The sequence below is a fragment of the Ischnura elegans genome, chromosome 3 (genome assembly GCF_921293095.1).
Source record: "Ischnura elegans chromosome 3, ioIscEleg1.1, whole genome shotgun sequence".
NCBI lineage: Eukaryota > Metazoa > Arthropoda > Insecta > Odonata > Coenagrionidae > Ischnura > Ischnura elegans.
In genome coordinates this window covers 8,119,565-8,142,916 of record NC_060248.1, presented here as the reverse complement: position 1 = coordinate 8,142,916, position 23,352 = coordinate 8,119,565, and the positions used below count along the sequence as shown (strand labels likewise).

Below are 23,352 nucleotides of genomic sequence, written 5' to 3'. Positions count from 1 at the left end.
ACGAAAAAAGACGGGCCGAAACCGAATGAAGCGTCTTCATAAAGTTAAGCCATCCATTTTTCTCAATCACGCCTTCCGTCTTTTAATTACTCCGTTTATAAACTTGGTGACGTTGCTTTGTTTATCGTAACAACCAATTACAAAATGCCGCCGCTCATATTCTCCACTCCGTATATTTCATTAATCGGTCGGACAAGTCGATTCGAATTACGAATTCTTTTACGCTTTCGCTCCAGAGCTACGTAATCTTTCACGGTGTTACTTTCTCAAGGAAACATTTTTTCGTGCATTTAGTGACGGCAGGAAAGGGAAAGCAAAGCAAAATGGGGGCTCATTATGTATTCGAAATAATTCTTCGGGGCAGGGCACATGGTCGTTCGCCTGAATCCTCTTTTGTGCTAGAGCGCCGAGGGACCGTCCGCCGTTGGGTTGAAATCACGACCGGAGGAAGTTGCAGACTTCCTGCGGGGCAAATAAAAGGCCATTTGTGATTCCTGAGACCCACGTCCTCGCTCTTCGCACTTGTGGCTTTTTTTTCTTTTTGAGATCGCTCGGGCGAAGACGACGAGAGAATGGAAGGGTTGTTTCGGAAGTCTAAGAGCGAGCTAAAGAGTGAGTCCGACATTCTAGGAAGTCCTCGTAATATGATACATACGAGGGAGAAGTAGCTAATAAGGCGGTTCCTTATTACTTTTTTACTGCCTAAATCGAAAGATTACTACCCCCGGAGTACGTATTTCACGCTTTTAGATTTTTAAAAGACAATATCTATTTTTCACGATCATACGAAAAGCGAAAATATTAAAGCGCGCAAAAACGCGACGGCTAAGTATGAATGATGGAAAAAACTCCGTGTGACGTCGTTCTGGTTCCCGCTGCCGCCGTGTGATGCCACCTTGGTGCGAGGCTATGAGAGCCGCCACGATGCAGGCTGCTGGCAGGTAGCAGAGTACCCTTCTAGCAGGTAGCGCTTGGCTTAAATAAGGATTATTAATGCCTTATCAAACGAAGAAATCTTTCCAACCTTATCCAGTTTTAATAGGTGATTATTAAGACATGTTTCCCTGAGCCTGTGCATCATGCATGCATTGGTAACCTCAGACGATGTATAACTCCTATCTACTCGTATAGAAACTAGGTCCCTGTGACGTCACGTGGAGTGGCATCGCATGGGCGCCAATCTGGCATTTTTAAAAGGGGTTAAAAATGACCATTAACATTCGTCTAAACTGGAAGTTTAAAACCAAATAATTTGTACATGATGAATACGCTAATGGTGGGTAGCGAATCGCAATCAATGCCTTCCGTTTTCTTTGATAAGGGAAACTACCCTATATCTCTCACTTTGTCGTCGCATTTTCCTAGTAATCTTGTAACAAATCCCAATTTACGATTAGCTTGACCAGTTATTTCCCGAATGTGTTTATTCCACAATAGTTAAATTGTGATTCTTACTCGTAGATAAATTAGGTGTTATTAACATATAAGAGTGTTTTGTTTTTGTTTTTATTTCGGGGCAGACACATTTAAATTTCGTTGCGGTCAGTGGAGCTGAAACGGTTTTGGGGGTGGCTTTTCTTTTCCATGCCATCGGAGTGCATAATAGGGTGATTCCTCCAACACCTGACTCACACACTCACTCACTTACATAAAGAATCCTTCGCCCCCCATCCCCCTCACCTGCTCACAATGGGGTCGTTCACGCAAACAAGAATTTGTTATTCGAGAGAAGAATTCGTTCGTTGGATGGGAAAGAGAAGGCACGACGAAAAATCGTATTTAGAACCATAAGACAGACCTTAAGACTACATAACTTGTAACTGGGAGAAAGAGGTCTCTAAACAATCCGATAAACACCCGCTGTATCGATAGCCATACTGATTACAAGGTGCCATTAGCTCACACCTGATATCGTAAGTCAATAACATTTTATGCGGTTATAAGACGAGAAAGATAATTTACGGGGAAAATAAATCCACCTTATACTCACTATTAAATTCAAAATAAGAAAACGCGGAAGTTAAGGCGGAATTTTTAATGAAATTTGCAAAAAATATAAATTAGGATAAGCGAAAAGTTAGCTTCATAGCTTCGTTCATAGGAAAATAAATTTCCGTGGACTGAACACCAACTATCATTCTTCTGAAAAACAACAACAGTTCAAACTGCCGCACATTACTTCGGTAGCATTGAAAGAGAGTAACTCTTTTATCCTCATCCATGTCTTTTCCGGAGCTGACTTCTCATTTCTATATAATATGCACGTTGTTTCTCATTCTTCATCCACGTTTTATGTCCAGAAGTGTCCGCTCTGTTTTTTATATTTTTATTTATTATTATTTTTTTTAAAGTCGCCATTGACTTTCTGAAACTCGAATCTCACCCTTGGTGATCCCAACCGATGATTTATTAATAATTTTTTGCTACAAAACGAGACAGCCTACCTTTTTCGAGTTAGTGAAGGCGTTAAAGTTCTGAATTATTGAAATCTCGTTCATGGATAAACGTTCATTGGAGGAAAGAAATCGCTCACCAGATTATAAGAAACAACAACGACCCCACGTTGAGTTCACGCACATGGCCGACCGACGACGGGTAGTTTGGTCCGCTCAAGATGAGTTCGTGAGGTCATCAACGTACGAGCGATAGGGTAAAAGCTGTTCAGTATTCGTCGTTAGTGGCTTGAAAAGTGGGCGACCGATTGAAAAAGATAGCAATGCTAGTCACTTAATTTTTCACTCTCCATCACAAAAGGAAAAGTAAAAAAAAAAAGAATTAGTTGACGATCCAATTCGTGCAGAAATCTCCCTTCAATATCCCTGAACTGTTTCGGACGCATGAACGCAGACAGACCGTCCGCTGTTGAGTTGAAATAAATTGATTAAGGATAATTAGGGGCGGGTGAAATCACAGTATTGCTCCCAGCATACCTCGAGCGTCATCACCACTAGGGATGGACGGATCCAGGATTTTTTTCGGATCCGGATTCGGATCGAATCCTTGATTTTCGGAACCGGATCTTTCGGATCGGATGTTTTCGGATCCAAATGCATTTTCAAATTCCTGCTATGAAACGAAGCAATTATTCAAGTTTATTCTGGGTACGTACAATCGAAGGAATGCTTTATAGATTCTCATACACATTTTAATATTTTTATAAATTAAAAATCATTTTTATAGGCTTTCAAGTTGTTTTTTTTAACATCTTTACATTCTCAGGTCTTAAACTGTTACGCTTGGGTTTGGAAATGAAAATAGCAGTTGCATTCACTGAAGCTATTATTTAAAATTTCGGATCCAGATCTGATGTCTTCCACGACTTTGCATCCGATGTATCCGATGAAGGGCAATATCCGCGGATATTTGGATCCGAGGTATCCGATCCGACCATCCCTAATCATCACCATAAGCCAACAATCCTAGGAAGATTGGTTCGACGCAGCTCTCCATTGCTCCCTTCTATCCGCTAACCTTTACATAGTGACATATTTCTTCCCTTTTACATCCTTTATAACCCTTTGTCCTATGTAACTCATTCGGGGACGTCCCTTGCCCTTCTTCCCTTCCACCTGTCCTTCGACGATTGTTTTCATCAGGCCATCACGTCTCAAAATATGGTCAACTAAGTTGTCCCGTCTTGTCCTAAATGTTTTATTATACTTCTCTTTTCTTCCACTCTTCCAGGATTTCCACAATTACTTACTCGGTCGATCCAATTAATCTCCATCAATCTTCTGTAGCACCACTTTTCGGATGCTTCCACTCTTGACTTCTCTGCTGCTGTCAACATCCAAGACTCGCTTCCATACAGGGAAACATGCTCCGTATCAATCACCTGATATGTATACGTGCATAATTCAGACGAGATTGCGGCTTTTATGATAATTTTTCTTCAAGAGGTAATTATAAGTTAAGAGATTCCTCATCACTTGCTCGGTGGAATTAGCAATGTGCGTATCGTGTCAGGTGACTTGCATGCAATTAATCATAATGTTGCACCAGGTCTGTGCTTTTGGGTATCAAGAAAAATCGTCTGGGGGAGAATCAATGTACTTTCATCGTAAACTCAAGTTAAAAATATTCTAATGCATTGCACTGTGCTCAATGTCCTCCCGGCCTCACTAACGATTGAATTTCCCTCGTCACGTGATAGATACGGCGGGTGCACGTGAATATCGAAGAGGGTGTTGGCTGCCCGTCCTCTAATTTGATCCTGAAGGTATGTTTACATGGACGCGTTTCAGGCGCAGAGACGCGCAAACGGCATCTTCAGCCAATCAGAATCCTTCGCGTGAGTTCGCGCGAGATGCGTCGCCCGAAGTTGAAATCCTCTCAAATTTCGACGAGCGAAACTCGCCAACATGGCGGCTTGCGTAAGCCTTGTCTCTGTTGATACATTAATTATATCCGAAAATGGGGAGAAATATACTTGCCTGTACAATTTTAGAGACTACAGATACCGAAACAGAAATCTTAGGGATAGAGACTTGAGGGAGACAGAAGTATCTTTTGGAATGGAAGATACGGAGAATTTTAATTTCTGATGATTCTCAAAGGTTATGTTGAAGGCTTGAGTAGTCTCAATCAGCGGAAGGTGTGTTCAGTGGCGCAGCGAGGGGGGGGGGTTTGGGGCAAAAACCCTCCCCCCCCCCCCCCCAGAGCTCAAAGACATTTTTAAGTTTAAGCCATTTTAATTAATTGGATTGATATTACTAATAGAATAGAGTAGTGTAAGGATAAATAAAAATATCCCTCAGAAAACGTAAAACTCCATAAACATTTTCAATCGTTTATCTTAAAATTCCGCAATTTATTGATCTCGCACCTACTGTTTATCCTGGTGGGTATTCCATACCTCCACACACCCGGTATTAGTTGCACCTTAAACCCCCTCAGCCTTAATTCCTGGCTGCGCCCCTGGGTGTGTTGGCCTGGTGGAGGTCTCTACGTCACAAATATCACACCCTGTAAGTACCTACTGCAAATTGGCGTGTGGATGAGATTAATAAACTCCCAGAGAAAATAGAAGAACTATACTTACTTGGGTTAGATGATCCACAAAATATAATTGAAACACCGCTACTGTGGAAGCACATGCGGTCGTCGCGTTTCATTTGTTTTACTGCCGTTTCTCTGCTGCAGATGGATCGCCTCCCACGTTTATGTTCGTCTACGCATAGATTCGTTCTCATGAGAACAGTTCACGCGAAGAATCACGCGTCTTGTCGCGCGCATGCGCGCCAGACGCATTCCTGAAAACGTACCATCACTGTAAGTTGAAATCAAAACCAGAGGAAGTTTGCTTCAGACTTCTTGCGAGGCAAGGTAGAGAGAGGGCACTTGTGTGATGTCCGTGTCGGTCGACGGAGTTCGCTTTTCTTTTTTACGATCACTCGGGCGAGGAGGGAGGGGGGTGAAGGGCTCTTTAAGTGAGTGAGTGAGTGAGTCAGGTGTTGGAGGAATCACCCTATTATGCACTCCTACGGCATGGAAAAGAAAAACCACGCCCAAAATGGTTTCAGCTCCACTGACCATGACGACATTTAAATGTGTCTGCCCCTTGAAAAAAAACAAAAGGAAAACACTCTTATATATCAATAACACCTAGTATACCTAGGAGTTAAAATCAGCAATCAACTATCGTGGATTAAACATACCAGGGGGGACCCAAAAATAACGGAAATTTCGCAATTAATTTTTCGTTAATCAATATTTTCCCACCAAATTTTCATCGCCTTCGAAGTAATCCTCATGGACTGCAACACAATTATCTAATCGTTTCCTTGGCCGTTAAAAACAATTATTTTGATTCGCTTAAGTCAATGTTCTTTAGGCCTTTTGGCGATATTTGTACCCTTTCATTGCGTAAAATTTTCTCAGAGTTGTTTCACATTGGCGGAGAATTTTTTTTCACTGCATTCACTTTATTTTTCGAAAATAGGTAAACAATTTCAATACAAAAAAGATTTTTATATTCATTTCACTATTTATTAAACAATTTGTTAATGGCATCACAGTGATGCCATCCGCACCCATGTGAAACAATGCTCCGGATATTTATGCAACCCGTTACACAAACATTAGGTGACGACGGGCAACTAATCTTTGCGTAGCAACTAAGAAGCTTAAAATAATTTCTGAAATGATGGCGGAATTGAATTATAAAAGAAGATAAATATATTCTCAGTTATCATCCACTTTCCATGCATCATATTTTGGGCAAATAAAAGTTTTTGAAGTTTAATTTTCACATTTATAAATTTTTAAATTTAGCAGTAACTTAGATTTGCATGCAAACATATGAAAGTTATTTTATCTTTTTGACAATTTATTTTGCGTTAATGCTATAAAAACTAACTAATAATTGTGGAATTCTTTGAAAAAAGGCTTCAAACACAGCCCTGGAGCTTCTGCACATCATATATCATCAGAGCCACTTTTTAGTCGTTCTTAGAACGTGAGGAGTATTATTTTTCTGTTTGTCCTTAGAGTTTCAGAGGTGCGTCTTTTTTGAGTAACTCAATAGATATTTCAAGAGATTATTATAATTTTCCATGCGTAAACTCAGCAGTGTTGCCACGGAAGGGGGGGTAATGGGTTACAAACCCCGTTGAGGCGCCAAAAACGGGTAAGATGGCCCCCGCACCCTCCGGAAGGGCCCTAAAATCTCCTGCAAAAACCCCTCATTTCAAAATCGTGGCTTCGCGACTGTATAAACTGTGTCCACAGAGATGAAATCTATCGATTAATTTTCGCACGACTTTGTTTGCATGTCCCCTGCCTCCAACATCAGGATCCTTCGCCCCTGTGTAAATTATAGCATCTTGCACGACGCCATTAGGCCCTGAAAGCATATATAATGTTATGCCGTGTTTGTGGCGCCAAAGCAACATGGACTCATGAAGCAGAGTTCTTTACCCAGATAGTAAATTTAGTTCATTCTTTGAGTGAATAAATTCAAAAGGGGTCGAATTTTATGCAAGGGGTCTCTTGATATCGGATCATCTACTCCAGGGTCCCTGCCAAAATGCATGCAACGAAAAATTAGTTGAAATCGGTCTCGGGAAAAAGTGGTGTGAAGACAAGAAACATCGAAAATATTTTCCTACATTTTCCAATAATCTGGAATGGATGGCCATCTTGTAATACTTAATGCAATCATACATTAGGTATACCAGATTAAAAATATCCCCCATTCCCCACGAGTAATATCCCTATGCTCGGTCTTTTCTAATTATAATAGCTCTATTTGGTTGAAGTAAAATATGTAAATTGCTTCAAAGTTAAAAAAAAAAAACCCTTCGCGGAGAAGACTCAATGCAGTGTTCCATGCATAAACTTGAGTAAATTGTGCCAGAGGTAGTTTTATTGCGAGGAGATATTCAAAGCCTAGTTCACCAAAGGCTGATACATAAACGGTCCTTGGGGTTTGAGAATAGGAATAAAATTAAAAATAAAGGTTTCTCCCATATTCCACGTAAGTGGCTAAATATATGTAAAATACTGAAATTTCCAAAAGAAAAAGGCTATACGGTAATATTATAAAAAAATAAAATCTCTATAGAGGAGTGAAAATGCACGCAATCGAAAGATGTCCGAAGTAGAGACTGTACTAATGGCGAGAGTCGAAAAAACTGAGCAGGAAGAGCTCACCTTCTCCACCACATGCAAATAACAGAATACTTTGCATTTGCATGCATTTCTCATAAGAATGGCAAAAATACTTCTAAAAATAGAGATAACAGGAGACACAGAGTGACTTGTAGTCTATTCCGCGGTGACATAAAATGACTCTTTTTTTCTGAGCCCCGAAATTTGATCATTTTTTCCCCAAAGATTTCACCAATTCTAATTTCTCATTCAAAATGAAATAAATATAAAAGTTTTCCTAGAACCTTCAATATTTCCCGTGAATAACGAATTGGTGGACGTAATTATTCGAGCCAAGTAACTTTAACAAACTCATACGAAATAAATGAGAAAAAGTCGAAAAAATCTATTTCTTTTTCCGAAACCAATATAATCAAACCCCTATTGATAGGATCGTTCAGAAAATGAGTTGCAAATATGTTATGGAAGAATGTTATGAGTTAAAACGGCATTATGTAAATATTAAGTTTAAACAATAGTAAAAAGAGAAACATATTATTCAACTGTGTTTAGCTTGTGTATTGTGACCGTATTTTGATATACGAAAATATTTTTCGTCGGTGAGATGAAAGGAATATTATGACTAAATATTGTTTACAAAAATTTTAATACGACTAAAACGGGGATAATAACCTTCAAATATGGCAACATTTAGTACAAATATTCAGAAGAGTAAAGAAAATATCACATTTTAATTTTTTTATAATGGCGAAAAATCTTACAAATTAAAAAGTACTCCATAAATGTAAAAAAATGTACTAAAAAAATATAAACTTTTTTTCAAAAACGGAAGGCATATCAAGGTAGCCTAATCCAATGTGCGTGCGGGAAACCATCGTGAGAGTAGAAAGAACAGAGCGGAGGAGCGTAGGGAGCGATTGAAGGACATAGGCTGGCATGGCATCAATGTGATGCCACCCGCCCGTTGGCGGGACCTACGCTGGGCATCAATGCTATGCCATCCGCACTCAAAGGGATAACCTCATCCACAGTCCCTAAACGTTTCCCTTTCATATCCCTTTTCAGTCTTGGAAATAAAAAGAGTCAAAGGTGGCAATTTCTGGTGTGTAGAGGGGGGTGAACAATTGGCGTCATGCCGTATTTTGCCAAAAACCGCTTCGTGGACAGCGCGGTGTGGGCGGGTGCGTTGTCGCGGTGGAAGAACCAATCACCTGTGCGCCAAAGATCCGCCCTTTTCTTCCGGATATTTTCCCTTAACCTCTGTGAAATATCTACAAAGTTCGCCAATGGTTCGGCAACGATCTTCTTGAACGAGGGAGTGGATTTTCGCAACATTGTCGTCTGCTCTTGATGTTGACGGGTGCCCTGAACGAGGATGGTCATCAATCGACATCTGTCTATTCCTGAAACGCGAAAATCAGTCGTAGTCGCGTATTTTACTCAGAGCACTATCCTAATAAGCAGTTTTAAGCATCACTAGAGTTTCTGCGGGAGTTTTCCCTTACAAAAAAAAACTTATCAGCGGGGCTCGTATTCGGGAAATAACTAGTGAAGCTAATCGTAAATTGGGATTTGTTAAAAGATTACTAGGAAAGTACGACGACAAAGTGAGAGAAATAAAGTACTTGTCCCTCGTTAGACCCCATTTGGAATACGCTGCCAGTGCTTGGGATGCTCATGAAATTGGTTTAAAAGCAGAATTAGAACGCGAGCAGAGAAGAGCTGCCAGGTACGTGAAAGGTCGTTACGATAGTCTTGATAAACTCGGATGGGAATCTCTGCCAGAACGTACACTGAAAAATTGACTATACCTATTATGTACATTCAAGAGCAGTTTATTTTCCGACGAAATTAGACATATCTTACGAACGCCAATGTTCTACGGTAGAAAAGATTGAAAAAAATTAGAGATATACACTATAGAACAGATGGATTTAGATTGTCATTTTTTCCACGATCAATAAGATACTATAAAGGCAGCGTTAGAACTCAAAAATAAATTAGATGACTTGTAATGCAGCCTACTATCTTATGTATACCTTAATGCATGTTTCTGAATATTTTTCTTATAGAATGTTCTGCATGTTCTAGCTCCATAGGCAGATTGCCTTCATGAATTTTTGGCAAGTTTTGCCTCTGCATGAATATGGAAGAATGATTTTTAAGTATGCGTAATATTTCTATAACCGTGTGGTGTGAATGTGGGAATCCTCTTGCATGCTGGTGATTGATCACCCCCTGCCACACTCCCTATAGGTGGCTCGTAAGGTATTATGTACATGTAGTTTCAGGGATATTTATTGCGTCGTTTGATGCGAATATGATAGAAATTTGAGGCAAAAAATATTTTTCCATCATCAATCAATTTTAAATAAAGCACAACTTCGTTTTATGAAAGGCAACATCAATTATTATTATTCAACCGGCAAATCAACAGGGTACTCCACAAGGATTTTTTTAAAGTGGACACGTGATAGAAATTACTATAAAATTGGAAACATATTTCACGCTCATATCTATTTTTAGTTTGCGCAATGACGAAAAAGTATCTTCTACGTCGTTAAATAATCAATGATTCCCATATACACTTCTGCATAATATAAATAATAACTGAGCGGTTATAAAAAACTGAGTAATTTTATCCAGTCACTGGCATGCACTACAGATTTAACGCGGCAAAGCAGTAACAGGATTTCGAAGCCCATTCGTGAAAATACATGCAGTTGGCTCAAAAGCAGTCGTAGTCAAGCTGAGCTTAGACGAGTAAACACGTAGTACTGCGCGCGAATGGATCGATAGACGTACACTATCGACCCCTGTTACCACTAACACAAAAATAGGCAACTCTGCATTCAGCTATTAGGCAACACATAGATTCTACGTAGCTATGCCGAATATTCGCCAAAAATTAAAGTAGAAAGCCAAAAAAATTCCTGCAGCCAAGTCACGTCTGGGTTATGAGTTTCTATAAATTTTTGCACGTGGTTTATGCAAAAATATGGTGATTCATTACAACCCACATCGTGTAGTTATTGCGTACACATTGTATTGAGATATCAAGAGGTTGCTAGTTGGGAACAATAATATCTTTGAGAATGACTTAGGGAATCACGAATGGCAAAAATAGACTGGAACAGAGAGATTCGAAATAGCTTTCCTTCATCGATAACAATGAAGTTAAATAACCTTCCTGGGTAACTGTTACCATTTTATGGACTGGGCAACTGTTACCATCGGTAGCGATGGTAACAGTTGCCCAGTCCATAAAATCCATGGATGGAACAGCACACGCTAGGACGACTGAATGTTTTTTTTCGATTCCTATTGTTTTTGTAATTACTGCGTACTCACTATATTTCATCTCATCTAATCATTTCTGAGCATTATTTTAGTTTGTACAGCACGAAACTAGTAATTTTGTCCGCAGTCACGCGCACGGCTGCGAATTTTTATGCACCGAGGATGGAAATCACCATGAAAATAAATATTTGGCCTCGCCTGCATTCGAACTCGGGTCTCCCTCTTTCCAATCGTATGGCGAATTTCATCCTTGATGTATTTATCCATTTGCTCTCGTGCGCGTGACTGTGTGTATCATTGTGAAGCCTGATTCACGCGATAATTTTTCCATTCCATTCCGATCGAAAGCTCCGATGATGGCGGAAAAAAGATCGATTCATGCGATCATATTCCGCGATGGCTCCAGGGATGGGAATCCCACCCCTTTTCCCCGAGAGAACTTTGGTTTTTTTCTCAATCAATGGCAGTGTTTTGTTGAGGTTATCTACTATAATTTTTTGTGTAAAAAGCACATGCTCTTTTAAAGAGTTGAACTCCATAGTAACGCCAAATTAAATAGGGTAGTTTCCTCCATCAAAGAAAATGAAATGCATTGATTGCGATTCCTTACCCACCATTAGTGCATTCATAATACACAAATTATTTGGTTTTAAAATGCCCAGTTTAGACGAATGGCAATGGTCAATTTTATCCTCATTTGAAAAAGGCCAGATTGGCACCCATGCGATTCCACTCCACGCAACGTCACAGGGACCTAGTTTCTATACGAGTAGATAGGAGTTTTATATTGTCTGAGATTACTAATGCATGCTTGAGGCACAGAACTCATGGAAATATCTATTAATAATCTCCCATTAAAGCTGCCTATGGTTGGAAAGTTTCCTTCGTTTGATAAGGTATTAATAATCCTTATTTAAGCCAAGCGCTACCTGCTAGCATCCTGCGTCGCACCAGCGCTCAAGCCTCTCCCCAAGGTCACCTCACACGCCGACAGCTGGAACCAGGATATACGTCACACGGACTTTTCCCATCATTCCTACTTAGCCGTCGCGTTTTCGCGCGCTTGAAATTTTTCACTCTTCGTTTAATCGCGAAAAATAGATATCGTCATTTGAAAATATAAGAGCGTGAAATGCGCACTCCAGGAGTAATAATCTTTCGATTTAGGCAATAGAAAAATAATAGGAAACCACCCTATTGTCGTGAACTATCTTCCTTTGCTAATGGTAAATTTCAAGAGAACAGTTAAGTTTTACTCAATTAATGACGGTGTTTATTCGAGTGACGATGTTTTAAGTTATTGTGAAGAACCAGACTTTTCCACAGTGACGCCAAGTTAGGTCAAGTTAAGTTGTGGTGAGCAAGACTTTAGGCTTAATGTTAAAGTCATCATATCGATGGCTAAGTTCTTACAACACGTATCTCAAATTCGGCCGGTTTGAGACAGGTATCTTAAACAAAGTGTAATAGCATTATTTAAAATAAAATAAAAGCAAAAAACAACTCTTTGTTTGCAAATGAATGCTTCTTTTTCCATTTTATGAACTTTTGGTATTTAATTTCAGTATGCAAGTAACAAATATTATTCGTTTTTTTGCTCTCCTGAAAATTTGCCATTTTTTAGATACGTGCTGTTAGAACTTAACCATCGATATGCTGCCGCTTAAATGGCAGTGTTATCATATTGACTTGCTCTCCATTGCCGTTTTCACCGAAATCCACAGGATTTTTCGAACAATTTCAATTGGCCAATGAGCTTTTCCGTTATTTTTTTCCGCCACTAAAACACGTGCCCGTGAGCCAGGAAGTCACCTCGATCATGTTCCTCACTCTCTCCCTACCCCCCCATTATAGCAGATATTGTTCTCTGTCTCGGTTTCATTCAGGGTTTCCCCTGCATGTATCACTAACTCCTGGATCAAACCATCATTTTTTTATTTCCTTCCGTGTTCCTTGAAGCAATGATCGCGGAAAAATGACCGTTTCACGCAATCATTTTCTGCGATAGCCCAAGGGATGGGAATTGTAAGATGAAATAGTCGTAAATACGGAAAGTGACTGCACAAGTGAAGGTGGGAATGACCGCGTGATTCAGAATATGATGGATCGATGAGCGATGCCTCTTTTTGCCGCTGAAAACTTTTCCTAAACGCTAGAGCTGTCACTCATTGGGAAGGAGAAAAAATGATCGTGTTAATCCAGCTTCACATCCTAGTGTTTCGTGGAGCGATGCATGTTTGGAGGGAACTCGCGTCCCCTGCACAATTATTCCCGTATTACCTCGTTATTTCATGCATACTGTATTGAAAGTGGGGTACATATTTAATTCTTGTGATTATTCACCCCCCTTCCATAAACCCTTGAGGCATTTCCTAGATGTAAACAAAAATCCACGTGTTATTTTTCACATGAGACGGTGGAAATGGCAAGTAAATGATATGTCACGATCATATATTGCGCCACTGCCGGTCACTATGTAATGGATTCGTGGCATGGCAACGGTAAGGTGGCGCTCGGAGCGCGGGTGAGTGTTTGCCTCCGTATCCATGGCTACCCAACCATGTCGCCGAGTGGCCCAACTTCCGGTCACAAAACACTTGACAAACAGATACCGAACACAACAGCCTCGGAGGGCTTATTTTCGGTGTCAATAGACTGAAATACAATTATCGGGCCGCCCAGTGCAAGCCGTCTGGTTGCAGATTGCGAGGAAAGAGAACTCTATAAAAGTCACCCTATATAAAACCATGCTCAAACCGCTACTATCTTACGCGTCACCAGTCCGGCTGATGGCTTCTAAAACACATCTAACTAAAATCCAAAAGGCCGAAAACGCCCTCATCAGGAAAATTGTTGCTTCTAAATGGTTTATTAGAAACGGAGATATCCGCAAGGACCTTCACATCACGCCAATCCTCTACGAATTAAAAGAAAATTTATCATCATTCAAAAAAATCACTCAGTCGTACCGGAAACGACAAAATAATCAACCTCTGGAAATGCACACCGAACTCAACCCAAAAAACACAGAGCTCCAAACTCAGCATTCCTGTCAAACCATATCCCCTAAATAGTCACACCACCCGAAACACTACGATCATAAACTGAAAAAACCCTACTAGAGATTAAAATTATAGCAACACACTGGAGACAGCCAGAAGGCTGGGACTAGTGAAGTATAAAAATCAGAAATTCCTGCGAGGCGAGGCGAACTCTTTGACACAAATAGTGTGAAATAGTAATGTGATTCGATTGTGGAATTATTAAACGTAAAATTATAAGACTACGGTTTTACTTATTCATAAGACTTCAAAATTCAAATCCCGTATATATTTGCACTTTCCTTTGTTTTAAGTTCGGAATTACTCTCAAAGTAATATTCTTGAAACTATCTAGATCTCAACAGATTTAAAAATCATGTTTTGTGTATTTTATCTCTAAATGAACAACAAGCATATATCTAGTGTGTATCTGACAATAACAACAGTATCAGAAGTTTAAAGTATTTTCTTTATAGTGTTAACCGTAGCAATACTTTAGAAGTCCGCAAAAAGCTTCGATAGGACTGTATGAGTTATGTGATCTGGGAGTACATTCTTGTTTCATCTCCGCTTGTGATAACGGCTGCAATCATTTGCTAGTCATAAGGAAATAAGTATTCAAGAACTGTGGTGAGATTTTCTATATTCTCCACCTACTTCAGTTGTTGACCACGAACACATCCGGCCACACTTTGAGTGTGCAGCGAGCATCCGGCGCGGAAAGACGTAATCCGTGAACTAAATGAAATGCATGCGCGTTTCGCTAAATACTGTTTCGGGCGAAAAGAAAGAGTGCCACAAATGATAAGGGAATTAGGCTGGAAGCCGCTAGAGACTCGGAGGCTAAGAGCTAAGCTAAAGCCAGAATCACACGGCCATTTTTTCCATCCCTTCCGAGGGATAGCTCCAACAATAGCGGAAAATATTACCGTTTCTCTTCAATCATTTTCCGAGATGGATCCAGGGATGGGAATCCCATCTCTTTTTCCATCACTCAGACCGTCCCTAATTCCATCGCTGATACCATCCTTCAGCCAATCAGAACGCACAGACGCTAAAAACGATTATTACACCACGATTGGCATTTAATTGAATTACAGTCGTAAATACGGAAAGTTACGGAATAAGTAAAGGAAAAAGGAACGGTATGTGGAAGTGTGATTCATGATAAATGATGGGTCAATGAGCGATAACTCTTTTGGTCCCTGAAAACCTATCATTGGAGCTATCACTCGGAGGGACGAAAATCTGATAGTGCGATTCAGGCTTTAGATTGATTGAGCAATTCAGAGTAGATATTTTTGGGAGCGAAATGGAGACATCATATCAGAACCCAACTTTATTCCCATGTCCGACAGTAATGATAAATTAAGAGAGATATTATGCGTAAAAAAGAGGTATGTGAATTTGATTGTTTTCCTGAACAATAAAGAACTTTAATAAATGCTATGCGGAACTTCATTGGAGCTGCATTCCTTTTTTTTATTTGCAAACGGCTGAAGTCCTAACATCCCCTGCCACGCGCCTAGGTGACTTGCGGGGTCGTATGTTGATAAATATAGATGTCATTGAAACCAGAATGAAGACCCTGAAGTAGATTTTTCCTTCACTTCTTTGAAAATTTTCCTCAAGCCTCCGAGGCAATTATCACGGTGGTTTCGCGTTATTATTGAGTTTGGATCCATTCATGTCATCTAATGGACACACAGGCAGAATGCTGACGACATTTTCTCAATCTTAAATAGGGGTACAGCATCACTTATATCGTAGAGGCAGAGAAAATTTTTCCATTCGTACCGACGTGTACAAAAATGAGTTCCAATATAGCAATATTCATCAAGCAGTCGATTAAGAATATACCGAGCAGCACTAATTCGTAACGGTGTCTTATTTTGTAATCGTCCGCTAATAATAACCTCAATAAACGCGCTGGACGGACGCCACGATTCGGAAAGAGTACTTCTTTTAATTTTCCCCATTTAAAGGAAAATACAACGGATGACAAGCAACTACATCAGTGGAAAAAATGCATTAAATACGACATATAAAGATTTAAGGGACGGGATTTATTTAATATATAAGGTGATCTTGATTGTTCAATTAAATTGGTTCTAAAAAACTTATCAGACTAAAAACTGATCAGTTGCATTCCACGAGTAGTATCATAAAAGAAAATACATGGCTAAAATTGCGTTAATTTCTGGAATTTGCTGCAAATGCTCAATTTTGTACGTCATCATCGAGATTGCAAAATTCCATCACCCAAGTTTGAAGACCAAATTTTGAAAAAACAGATAATTCGATTTAAAAATAAGTGTACTCTATAAAAGACTCTCTTATTTCTGCGTTTAATGATGGCGTCCAGACAATTTTGAAGTCAATAATTATTTCATAATGCGCTCAGAAGCGGGGTTTAAGGACATTATCTTGGATTTCGTGGTAACAACAAAACATCTCAAGGAGAAAATCGGGTCAACAATGGGTTAACGAAATCCATATATAAGCTCGGGACGAGAACGGTGTCCCTCCCATTCTCTTGATAACGCTCCCAGTAGGAGGAGTGAAACGTCGAGTAAGAAAATGTTACCTACGCAGCAATACCCGAAAACAACCACCAACATTGATAAAAGAAGCTGTGAAAATTTTCATTAGAAAATCTCAAGGAGATATCAACTTTCCTCCATATATTTTAATGTAAAAGTTTTTGCTACTACCGGAGCATGGAAAAGCTTTCTTTTTAGCCAAAACATGCTATTTCATATGTTATTATAAAGCACTGCAGGAACAAGTGACTTTGTACGCAGTCACGTCATTCGTCGTCGAAGACCAGCGGCAAAATAAGGGTTTTTCACTAAGGGACAGTGGCTTAGTACTAAGCATGACCCTCGCCACATGTGCCACAGTGTGGACTTGTGACGCCAACATCTTGTTCGCTAAAACCCATCCCGAAGTTCGCCCTGATAAAATGACTTGGTGGTGGAACTGGTTAACCCGCCTGACCGGCAATCGGAAGATCCGGGTTCGAATTCCGGCTAAATCAAATATTTTTTCACGGCGAACTTCATCCTTTGTTGGAATTCAATTATTATTATATTTGTTGCGGTATTTTTCAAGCATCAACGGCGGCATATATCAAGTGGAAAACCACGTAGGGATATCACGACCCAACCCATCGTCCTCCTTGACCTCAAACTTACTTCACGTACTTCCTACCTTCGGCAGTGTGCGACGCGTTTCCATCGCGAATAACTATGAAATCGATAAATCGCCCCTCGTTGCACGGGAGAGATCGAACTTCCGTCGTGACTGGGCTATTTCCGTGCACCCAATGATTACGGGGAGAAATATACCCCTCTTAGAGAAACGCACTCTGTGGATCTTTCAGCGTAAAATGAAAATTAAGACTTAGGCAAAAATGAAAATTGAAATTCGGGCTCCGCATAAATAAATGAGTCGTGACTGTCTGACTGATTCACTTACTCACCGACTCACCAATAGCCCAAACTATGGAGCGACCAAATTTCCACAATATATTCCTTAATTTAAATTTAGCACATTAGACAGATTCCTCAGATTAAAGTAAATGTACTGATTTTAAAGTGGTCACTACGTTTCATCTCTGAAACATCCTGCCCAAAAACATAAAAATATTGTTCTTCTTTTGCTAGTTTTAAGATGAATTATTATAATAGTTTACTTTCTGACCACTCAATGTTGTTATTATTTTGCATTTTGTAGTAATTCTTTTTATTCCACATAAAATATTTATTAGATCACTACCAAGGTTTCAACACCTTGCGTCATGTGAAACCATCTGCGTCAATTGAAACCATGGTAGTGAACTAATAAATGTTTTACGTGGAAAAACGTGTTTAATTTTCAACTATAGGAATAAATTCCATAAGTAACGCCTCAAACCATATTCGTTGTGTTTTTACTCGTAGTAATTGTATTTTGGCGCAGTTATTATATAATTAACTTTAAAAACGTATGCAGATGAATTTTGTCAAATGAACGATAAAATACTTTCCATTCAGCATTTTAAATGTGAAAATTGTACTTATTTACATTTAATTTTTCACCATGTCTATTCCAAATGGTTGATTTTTCTATTTATCTTGCCCAAAAGATGTACACTTTTCTTAAGGGAAATGGCCCAAGGACTATTAGTAAATTATTCATTCATTCTTCAAGTCAAGGACGCATAAAGAAAGGATTTTTTCAGCGAGAAACAGTTTTTTGCTTCGTTTTCGCTCATCTTATGTTAAAGTTTGTAGTCACAAAGAGAAAAGCTCTAAACATCTCTGAATATAGGGATGAAATTTACTTCATTGCGTGGAGAAATGAATACTGTATTTCTATTGTTCAAATTTGCAAAAATCTCCGTTTCCTTAAGATACTTAGTTATATTTTTTATCCAATTCTCTGCCAATTCACTAATTCAAAGTTACCGTGGCAACCACGCGTTTAAATGCATTCAAAAATTGTCTACAATAGCCATACAACTTTTTCTTACCCAACATGGAGCAAACAGTAAATCATTGATTTCATAATAGTAAATACACATTGTAGTCTTCACTTCCCTCGCTGAAATTCGAAAGGTACCATTCGCTACTGATTAACATATTTCTAATGGAATATTTCAAAAGATAGGAAGTGTCACACAGAGATAAAACATTTTGGTATGTAGATCATTAGAGGCAATGATGAGAGAAGCACGACCATCAGTTGGGTATCTATAAAGCATAGATTGGTGATCCTGCGAGGAAGGACCTGTCAAGCGGGTTAAAAGAACGCAGTTATTTGGCGAGGAAGGATCATAATTTTAAGATAGAGCCACCAAGGCAGCTCTCAAATACACTTAAATTCTTCCTCTTACACTGGGCCATAGAAATCCAGACAGAATGACCCGAGGAAGTCAATATTGTAGCCCTTCCGAGTCAAATCCCCCATTTTCACGACGAGGCTTAAAAAAATTGAACTGTGAGGGCTTTTATTGTTCTTTTACATTTTGTATTTTGGGATTTATATAGTTTTGCGTTGTATATTACTATCCGACCATGTCGATGGCTAAGTTGTAACAACACGTAACTCAAATTCGGCCGGCTTGAGACAGGCATCTTAAACAAAGTGTAATAACATTATTTAAAATAAAATACAAGCAAAAAACAACTATTTGTTTGCAAATTAATGCTTCTTTTTCAGTTTTATGAACTGTTGGTTTAAAATTTCAGCTTACAAGTACAATTAATTAATCGTTTTTCGGCTCTCCTCAAAATTTGCTAATTTTGAGATACGTGTTGTAAGAACTTATTGTTAGCCATCGATATGGTTGACGTGTAACAATTTGTCTAATTATAATAATAATATGATCCACTACAAAGTAAAGGAAAGTTTAGAGGGAAAGTGTTTTCTTTTATATTTTTTCCTCTGATGTTAGCTCACCCTGGCATCTGCCCCACCCTCCTCGCCTTCCGCTTCCACGGTTTCCATGGCGACGGAGACTTCTTCTTCTTGATCTGCTCCTTCGCAGCATCCGCACCAACAGCCTCCATCGTTTCCACCGCCGCCATGCCTCGCAGATGCTGCACCGAAGACAACGCGAGAGAATCCGAATGGACCACTGATTTTCTCTCTTCTTATGGGCTTTAGATACCCCCTCCGGAAACGGTAAGATATCGCTTGCTTCAATAAGACACGAAGATAGCGACCTCAGAAAGAGCAACGGCGGGGGAACGAATTAATAAATAAGCAAACGTCTCCCTGGAGATGTGCTCCTTATCTCTCGTCGTGACAATAAAACTTTAATGGCGGGGAGAACAAATATTTTGGTTTTTTTATTCGCTTTTAGCCACTATCTCCCTCTTTTTCACCGTCTCTCCTTTTCGCGCTGCCGTCAATGAAGTTGGCTGAGTATGAAGTCAACACAGAACAATGAGCACAGCACACGCAAACTTCCGATAAATCAGAAACGCGAGTGAGGTCAAGCAGTTGGAGCCGTTTCATAAAAACGACTCACTTCGAGAGAACGGCTCATTCGAAGAGCTGCTCATAAGACTTTCCGCTTCATTTCCTACAGCACTCCATCACCTCCCCGGCGGCACCTAACACGGACTTGTGACATCTAATTATCTTGTTATTTTTTTTTAAACGACCTTTCAAAGAATCCCAACTTCACAGTCCACCAGCTCCTCGATCTGTTCCTAGAAGAGAGGCGATTTTTAAGGTGCTAGTTTGAGAAACGCTCTTTGTACAGGTACGAAGATATTAAGACGCACTTTAGGAAATGAGTCGGAACGACCTCTTCAAAAATATAACCCAATTAAAACACTGGACAGCGAAAGAGAAAAGGAATTACAAAAAAAAAACAGAAAAACATGCTTCAACCAGCGTGAAGAATATTCCAAGAAAAAATTTCTCGATACAGGGCACCTAAAGAATATCTCACGCAAATTCAGAATTGGTATTTAGTAAATCAAATCACACGATTTAAAGTTCGTGGAATCGCCCCAGAATAATTCGCAGGGAGATTTCCAAGCGAGACTGGCAAATAGCATCAGCGAACTGCGCTCAACAGATTAGCACGCATATGTCACCGAAAAAGCAAACACATCTTCTGAATATTTCTCAGAATCACAAAAATCACACTCCACTAAATGCACGGGCGGCAATGAAAAAGTTCAAATGGAGATTCAATCTGCAGAAAGATAAGTAATCAGGGAAATTACTCTCGTAACAAGCTGTAAACTATACGGCAATATATTGCGTTCAAAGATTGAACGAAATGCGATCAGCAGGATTATTAAATTAACACTCAGTTGCTGGGTAACGAAAAACCAAACAAATGTCCACAGGTTTCACCGCGCTCACTTAAAGCGAATTCACAGGACAGACAGTTAACCAAGTATTTTGGTGATCAATTTGTAGAACTGCGTATCCGCGGAATAACATCGCGGGAACGTGAATGATTGCGATGCAGCGAAGTTTTCAGTTGCACGACAGAAATGCGCTGATCACACTCGACGAGTCAACACTCAGTTGCCGAAGAAACAACCACCAAGTCCGCCGTTTCACCGATTCGATCCGCTATGATTACTCCAAAATGAAGCCCTGGATCGGGGAATCCGTCTCGTGATAAATTCGTGGAGTTAGTGAAGATTTAAAAAAACTTGGCTTCTCCCGGGAACGTAAAGTAGTAGAGTATCACCAACATTGGTACGATTACAGCGCGCAAAGTGTAAACCACACTCGGTGGTCATCCGAAAGATGAACCGCCGCGTCACTGATGGCAGCACGATGGCAGGGCAGGGAAAACCCGATCACAGATCCACGGCGGATCGTCCAGCGGCATCTTCTGATCGCCAGCAGCGAGAGAAAGAGAGGGAAGGGTTGCAAGCGGGCGAATGAACCCCTTCGGCAGACGGACGAGCAATGCCGGCAGCCTTCGCGGCTTCCACAGTCCCCATTCGGGCATCGCACTCCCCTCACCCCTCCCCTCCCGTCAAGACTTCCTCCCGAAGGGGGAAAACACACGTGGACGGGACTTCCCGAGGCACACGCGAGAGGGCGCAAGCGGACTAGATTGACCGCTCCTGCACTCACTTCCGTGACGTCAGGTGGACTGATACAGCCTACTATAAAAAAAAACACACCACAAATAGCTACAATGTTGTCACGCACAGCATCCACCCTAAAATGTAAACAATGGAGTGGTGGTCGATTTGCACGGGAGCAGTCGATGCCAGCCATAAGTCCTCCGGGCCCTCCAAACATAGTCAATTTCCGTCTATTTTAATCGGTGAAAATGCGCAAATTTAATGATAAGAAGAGCCCATTTTCAGGCGAAAAATCTGTCGTATGAGACGCAAATAATTATTGTCACACATATAGCGATCTCATCCGAATTATTTTTTTAAAATATAATTTACCAATAAGTCACTTTAAAGTAGCAATCGAAATCATAATGTTATGGGTAACATGGTGAGAGTTGCGTTACATCATCCGAAACGGCAATTTGGAGGGGGTCTTATTTGCGGGTTTCACTGGGTACTTGTGGCTCCTTCAGTACTCCATTCTCGCAACCCTTTCAGCTGAAATTCAACAAAAATGTTGAGATAAAACATGCTGATGAAGAGAGGAACTAAATTATACTCGGAATAAACAAAAGCTTTAAGAGTTTCAAAGGCTTTCGCTACTTAGGAACCCCATTGATCAGGCAAAGAAAGAAATAAATAAATAATCAGTAGAATACAACAGGTGAGGAGGGCATTCCACAATGATAAGAATCTTGCCTTAAATAATCCTTATTTAAGCCAAGTGCTACCAGCTAGCAGGGTACTCTGCTACCTGCTAGCATCCAGCGTCGTATCAGCGCTCAAAGCCTAGTCCCAAGGTCACTTCGCTTGCGGCAGCGGGAACCAGAACGACGTCACACGGACTTTTCCCATCATTCCTACTTAGCCGTCGCGTTTTCGCGCTCTTTAAAATTTTCACTTTTCATTTAATCGCGAAAAATAGATATCGTCATTTAAAAATTTAAAAGCGTGAAGTGGGTACTCCAGGAGAAATAATCTTTCGATTTAGGCAATAAAAAAATAATAGGAAACCACCCTATTACGTAACTCGGCATCTTGAGTAGATCCATTTCAATCGCGTAACTCTGAATTTTTTCCTCTCATCATATGATTCGGATGAGATTGCGACTTGGGAAGGTGAATTACGCGGATCGCATGCAATAGATTTTGCACCTGAAAATGCTCTTTACTTTCATTTACGTATTGGCAATGATAATCCCACGCTAAGTACTCTAACTATGGATAATTTATTTTGATTATTTCCATGAACCGACGAACCAGACCGAAATTGCAGTACGTAGTCCGAGCGTGGCGTGGGCTATGCCGGACGTTCTCCGCTTCGCCTTGGGCGGCAGGAAGGAGCGAGACAGAGAGTGCGTTTTGTTGACTGTTTTACGTTTTCGGAATCGGACGTGTTTCCCGAACAATTGCCGCTGCGGATGTGTCTTTTGTGCGGTTCCACGTGGGCGACGTCATAGAAACCACAGCGCTCGCCTTGGCAAAAACTAGAGAAACCAATAGATGGCACTGGGACAGCTCACCTACTCTAATGGGCCAAAGCAAAGGGAGTTTTCTGTGCAAAAACCCCCGCCGAAATCATGGTAAATCTAAGTGTCCTGGTAGCGCAACTGGTAGAGCACCTGGCCGGCTGCCAGGAGGTTCTGGGATCGAGTCCCATTCAGGCCGCATTTTTACCCTCTGATTTTTGGCTTTTTTCCATCAACAGCACTTTTACCACATTTCTACCACAGCTCCGTTGTCCTCGTCCTTTTTCCATTATATGATTTGGGGGGAGGATGGGATAGCCACCCCCAGCCCTAAAGTGA

At 40.3% G+C, this 23,352-nt stretch overlaps 1 protein-coding gene across 1 annotated transcript in view; it reads right to left on the bottom strand.

Annotated features, from left to right (window-relative positions):
• Positions 1 to 21,347, bottom strand: part of LOC124155414 (protein unc-13 homolog 4B) — a 205,653-nt gene extending 184,306 nt beyond the window's left edge. Inside the window, exon 1 of the mRNA XM_046529205.1 lies at positions 19,398 to 21,347. Within this exon, the coding sequence (XP_046385161.1) occupies positions 19,398 to 19,525 (128 nt within the window). The 5' untranslated portion in view covers positions 19,526 to 21,347. The remainder of the gene's footprint in view (positions 1 to 19,397) is intronic.
• Between the last annotated feature and the right edge of the window lie 2,005 nt (positions 21,348 to 23,352).